At 41.3% G+C, this 6,376-nt stretch overlaps 1 protein-coding gene across 2 annotated transcripts in view; it reads right to left on the bottom strand.

Moving 5' to 3' along the window:
- The window catches only part of LOC144960102 (nephrin-like), a 132,475-nt gene that overhangs the window by 39,837 nt on the left and 86,262 nt on the right, over positions 1–6,376 (bottom strand). For both annotated transcript variants that reach the window (XM_078893059.1, XM_078893058.1), the window contains exons 9-10: positions 5,967–6,192; positions 5,234–5,298 (exon numbers count right to left, since the gene is read on the bottom strand). In XM_078893059.1, the coding sequence (XP_078749185.1) occupies positions 5,234–5,298; positions 5,967–6,192 (291 nt within the window). The remainder of the gene's footprint in view (positions 1–5,233; positions 5,299–5,966; positions 6,193–6,376) is intronic.

The raw sequence follows: 6,376 nt of genomic DNA, 5'->3' as shown, positions 1-6,376 counted from the left end.
TGACCGTCTCTGTGAATTCAAATAATAACAACAACAATAATAATGATAATAATAAATAATAATAATAATAATATAATACTAATAATATATACTAATAATAATACTAATAATAATAAAAATAATAATAATAATAATAATAATAATAATAATAATAATAATAATAATAATAATAATAATAATAATAATAATAATAATAATGACTTGACTTGATGTAGGCAAGGCCTTTCGCTTCCTAATCATCCGATCGAGATGCCTCGCCTGCCTCTCTAATTTATCTGTGTCATTTCCTTCCACTGTTCAATAATACCTGGCTATCAGCAGTGTTGTTACTGTCCGAAGAAATTAAAGCTGTATCACCTAACAGACATCATATTCATTGATATCCGAATATCCAATCTAAAGAATTGAAGAATGGGGTCTCTGGAAACTTAATAAAGTTTTTCTATACTCAGCATTGCCAATTCAGAAGGAAAAAATTTACTGAACTTTTACTACAACCACATCGACCGAACCCTCTCTGAGCGCTGAACTGTAGCCATCGTTAACTTATGGTTATAGCCTGACACCGTAGCCATCGTTATGTTATAGTTATGTTATAGCCTGACAACCGTAGCCTTCGTTATGTTATAGCCTGACACCGTAACCCATCGTTATGTTATAGTTATGTTATATAGCCTGACACCGTACCATCGTTATGTTATAGTTATGTTATAGCCTGACACCGTAGCCATCGTTATGTTTAGCCTGACACCGTAGCCATCGTTATGTTATAGTTATGTTATAGCCTGACACCGTAGCCATCGTTATGTTATAGCCTGACACCGTAGCCATCGTTATGTTATAGTTATGTTATAGCCTGACACCGTAGCCATCGTTATGTTATAGTTATGTTATAGCTTGACACCGTAGCCATCGTTATGTTATATAGCCTGACACCGTAGCCATCGTTATGTTATAGTTATGTTATAGCCTGACACCGTAGCCATCGTTATGTTATAGTTATGTTATAGCCTGACACCGTAGCCATCGTTATGTTATAGCCTGACACCGTAGCCATCGTTATGTTATAGTTATGTTTATAGCCTGACACCATGGCGTAGCCATCGTTATGTTATAGCCTGACACCGAGCCATCATTTATGTTATAGCCTGACACCGTAGCCATCGTTTATGTTAAGCTTGACACCGTAGCCATCGTTATGTTATAGCCTGACACCGTAGCCATCGTTAAGTTATAGTTATGTTATAGCCTGACACCGTAGCCATCGTTATGTTTATAGCCTGACACCGTAGCCATCGTATGTTATAGTTATGTTATCGCCTGACACCGTAGCCATCATTATGTTATAGCCTGACACCGTAGCCATCGTTAACTTATAGTTATAGCCTGACACCGTAGCCATCGTTATGTTATAGCCTGATACTGAAATCCAAAAGGACTGGCAGTTTGACGTCATTATTTGGTTTTTGCACCGTCTAGTGAGTTGTCGTTAGTAGAGCTCATGGAAACAAGTTATTTCATTGGTTGAACTATTGAATACAACTCACGATTTGTTTTCTTTTGTGGCAAAAGACTGGCATTTTGACGTCATTTTTTGGTCAGTATCAGGCCACAACTTACTAAGCCACGTAATGACCAAAAAAATGACGTCAAAATGCCAGTCTTTTGCCACAAAAGAAAACAAATCGTGAGTTGTATTCAACGGTTGTTTCCATGAGCACTACTAACGACAACTCACTAGGAGGTGCAAAAACCAAATAATGACGTCAAAATGCCAGTCTTTTTGGGTTTCAGTGTCTGCCTATAGATAGTATGCACTTGGCTATGAAGCTCACAACATTGCCATCCAGAAGGAAAACGGACCAACACACAAAAATATGTAACCATGAACTTTTATAGTATGGTTAATACAGTTAAGTGAGAATCACTCACAAACGCGGATGGCAAAATACAATAACAAAGGCTTGAGTGACGTCATCTTCATTCTATCTAGATAGTTCGAAGATGACATCACTCGGGTCTTTGTTATTGTTTTTTGCCATCCTCGTTTATGAGTAATGCTCACTTAACTGTATTAACCTGACTATTAAACGTTCATGGATATACACAGTTTTGTGTGTTGGTCCGTTATACTTCCGGATGGCAATGTTTGTGAGCTTCCTAGCCAAGCGCATACTATCTATAAGTTTACGATGGCTACGGCTGAACACCAGTAAAAGACATTATGTAAGCCTACTTACTTTTTTCCGTTTAGCAAGTGATTAAAAAATGTACTCAGGGTTCATAACAGCATACTGAATTCGTAAATATACGGAAAAAATTTGATTCAATAGTCTGATGTCACATCCACCCAGCAACGAGCAGCTTGGTTCAAAACAAAGAAAATCGGTACTTTTTTTTTCTTCGTGCTGGCTAGAACTTATCATTTGTCTTGTGATCAGAATGTGTAAAAGTCAAAACATGATCATATTTATATTGTTTTTCTCATTTTGATACACTTTTATGCTCGTCAGAGAAATTATATCTCATAAGGGCGTCCGTCTGCCATTATTCCGATAGTTTAGAACCAGTTACTAAGTTACGATGCGTCATTACGAGGGAAGTGACGTCACGACTGTTGAAGCCTATTGGCAGGCAATGTAGCTTACCTGTAACTCTCGATGAAGGCACAGGGCTGTTTTTTGGCAAACCACGTGACACTCGCCCTGGGGTTCGAGATGGAGGTTACACAGGTCAAGGTCACTTGACGACCTGCCTTGACAGGCTGATTGGCTCCTGACATGACCACTTTTGTAGGAGGAACTGTGAGGTAAAAAAAAAAATGGAGGGGGAAATTAATTTTTAAAATATTATATATATAATAACACCAAGCTAGTTAAAATTCATGATGTACACGGCTTTGAGTCACAGAGGCAGCGTGGCTCAGCGGTATACAGTCTTTGCTTCGTACCCGAAAGGTACCGAGTTCGACCACCCGCCGCTGTGCTGTGTGGCCTTGAGAAAGCCAAAGTCACCTTGCCCTAGGTCAATTTTGCGGCGCTGAACTGCGGCTGACGCCTGGGTTATTCCAGTCTTCCCTTGGAATAGACCCTAGAGACAATTTTCCACTATGGGGAAAAAATGGAATTTTATTTTAATTTATTTTATCTAAATGTGTCTGGATAGAGAAAGTCACCTTGCCCTAGGTCAATTTTGCGGCGCTGCTTGCACTGCGGCTGACGCCTGGGTTATTCCAGTCTTCCCTTGGAATAATAACCATAGAGACAAATTTGCCCTATGGGGAAAAAGGGAATTTTATTTTATTTTATTTTATCTAAATGTGTCTGGATAGAGGAAAAGGCATGCCATGTATTTCTCTGTCGTCTGTCTAGATTTTAAGAGATGTATTAAATTAAATGTACTTAAATGTACTGATTGTTTTGTTATTCGGCTGAAGAAAAAATAAAAATTAAAAATAAAACTTGAGCTTTTATATAGAGCAATATCCACTAAACATGTTCAAAGCGCTTTACAAGGGGTCCCTGACCACAGCAACACATAACATGTAGGATGAGACGTGACGACACCTGTTAGGCGATATTCCAATTTTTTTTTTCCGACAGGACAACGCTGTTAACAGCCAGGTACTCATTTTACGCATGAGTACGGTGAGAGAATGTGAGTAAAGCAAGAGCCTTTTCCAAGGACTCGAACTATATGCCGAGCGAGGCTGGAACCCAGGACCTCCTGATCCGAAAACCAGTGTCATACCACTAGACCACATAGCCGCACATATAAATACTCAAGGTGATTGGTTTTTGTGTTTTCTTTTTCCTATCTCCTTCTTCCCTGGCCAATACTTACAATAGTTTGTTTTGTTTTGTTTTTAAGGGTTTTACGGCGCTTGCAACACATTAAGGTCATATCAGCGCCAGTAAAAAGGAAGAAAATGGGATAGTAAAAAGTTTTAGAATTACAATTAAAGCACAAAAGAAAAGGTAAGACAAAGGGGAATTGGTTCAAACAGGGAACAGATGTAAATTCCAAGAGCACACTATCAAAGTACTTAGTTTGAGATCACCTAAAAGTCTCATCCAGACACAAGAACAGGTCCCAACTAAGAGGAATACACTCAAATGTTTACCAATCATATAATATAATATGTAAACTGAACATAATACAATGCATAACAGAGAGATGATTTACAAGGGAAAAAATATCATCTTCCAAAACTATAACTATACATTCGACTGTTTCCCTCCCAGCCAAGGAACTCCGGCAAGATCAGGACAAAACTAAGTAATCTCATTCCAAGACAATGACAGGAAACAATTGGAAAACGGGTATGGGGGGATAGAAGACACAGCATGTATCTCCCTGCCCACTATGGGAGGTCAGGAGTATGGGGGGATAGAAGACACAGCATGTATCTCCCTGCCCACTATGGGAGGTCAGGAGTATGGGAGGGTAGAAGACACAGCATGTACCTCTCTGCCCACTATGGGAGGTCAGGAGTATGGGGGGATAGAAGACACAACATGTACCTCCCTGCCCACTATGGGAGGTCAGGAGTATGGGGGGATAGAAGACACAGCATGTACCTCCCTGCCCACTATGGGAGGTCAGGAGTATGGGGGGATAGAAGACACAGCATGTACCTCCCTGCCCACTATGGGAGGTCAGGAGTATGGGGGGATAGAAGACACAGCATGTACCTCCCTGCCCACTATGGGAGGTCAGGAGTATGGGGGGATAGAAGACACAGCATGTACCTCCCTGCCCACTATGGGAGGTCAGGAGTATGGGGGGATAGAAGACACAGCATGTACCTCCCTGCCCACTATGGGAGGTCAGGAGTATGGGGGGATAGAAGACACAGCATGTACCTCTCTGCCCACTATGGGAGGTCAGGAGTATGGGGGGATAGAAGACACAGCATGTACCTCTCTGCCCACTATGGGAGGTCAGGAGTATGGGGGGATAGAAGACACAGCATGTACCTCTCTGCCCACTATGGGAGGTCAGGAGTATGGGGGGATAGAAGACACAGCATGTACCTCCCTGCCCACTATGGGAGGTCAGGAGTATGGGGGGATAGAAGACACAGCATGTACCTCCCTGCCCACTATGGGAGGTCAGGAGTATGGGGGGATAGAAGACACAGCATGTACCTCTCTGCCCACTATGGGAGGTCAGGAGTATGGGGGATAGAAGACACAGCATGTACCTCCCTGCCCACTATGCCAATACTTACAATAGACTGTCAGGTTGTACTGAGCTGTCAGGGGCTGCATTGTTACCAGATTGGTAACCTCACACCTGGCAATGAAGGGAAAATAGAAAAAAATTAATATCACTATGGGGAGGGAAAAGATAAAGGGAGTAAATGTGACTCATAAATTTTTCAAGTAAACATGATATTATATATATAATTAGATTGTCATATTAGTTGAAACATTATAGGTAAAAATGTGTGTGTGTGTGTCTGTGTGTGTGTGTGTGCGCGAGAGAGAGAGAGTCAGAGAGAGAGAGAGTCAGAGAGAGAGAGAGAAAAGAGAGAGAGAGAGACAGAGAGAGAGAGAGAGAGAGAGAGAGAGAGAGAGAGAGAAAGAGAGAGAGAGAAAGGAGAGAGAAAGAGAGAGATAGAGAGAGCACGACAATGGGATGAAGTAATGAGACCAAACGAGTTTACTTGAAAAAGTCCAAAGGCCGAAACGTCGTTTGTTTTGTGCTGTTCCCTTATATAGACTGCGCTGTGTGGCCTTGAGCAAGTCACCTCGACCTAGCTCAATTTGCGGCGCTGCACTGCGGCTAACGCCTGGTTATTCCAGGCAGTCTTAACTTGGAATAGACCCTAGAGAAACATTTCCCCTGTGGGATGAATAAAGGGAATTTTTATAGTGTATACTGAGCTATATAAATGCCCAAGTTAGTTTTGTTTTGGTTTGTTTTTTGTTTTGTTTTTGTTTTTTTTTTCGTTAATTCACCTGTAGACTGCATGGTTGTCGGCGGGTTTGACCATGAACGTGTACTCGTTGGTCGACTGATTCTGTCTGCTGCTGAAGCTCCTATCCACCGGTTGCGTGTTGCGGTACCAGGTCACCGTGGCTAGGGGATTACCTCCCTTGGCTTGGCACGTCAGAACCAACGTGTCGTTGGCCTTGACCGTACGGCTGTTGGAATACCCGGTAATTTCCGGTGGTCCGGGGGGAACTGAGAGAAAGAACATTTGAAATATTCATATATTATAATATATATACAGTTGCTCACGCCACGAAATGACAACAGTAACAACAAAAATTCTTTGAACTAAAAATGATTTCCAGCTCTAATTTCAAAATGTTTTTAAAAAAATATAAAAAATCTCTTTAATTCGACAAACGGGTGCTGATGTGAC

Source organism: Berghia stephanieae, chromosome 14 (assembly GCF_034508935.2).
Source record: "Berghia stephanieae isolate SIO BIC M18660-M18661 chromosome 14, UCSD_Bste_1.3, whole genome shotgun sequence".
NCBI lineage: Eukaryota > Metazoa > Mollusca > Gastropoda > Nudibranchia > Aeolidiidae > Berghia > Berghia stephanieae.
The sequence above is the reverse complement of the archived record's forward strand: the minus strand, read 5'-3'. Positions and strand labels throughout refer to the sequence as shown.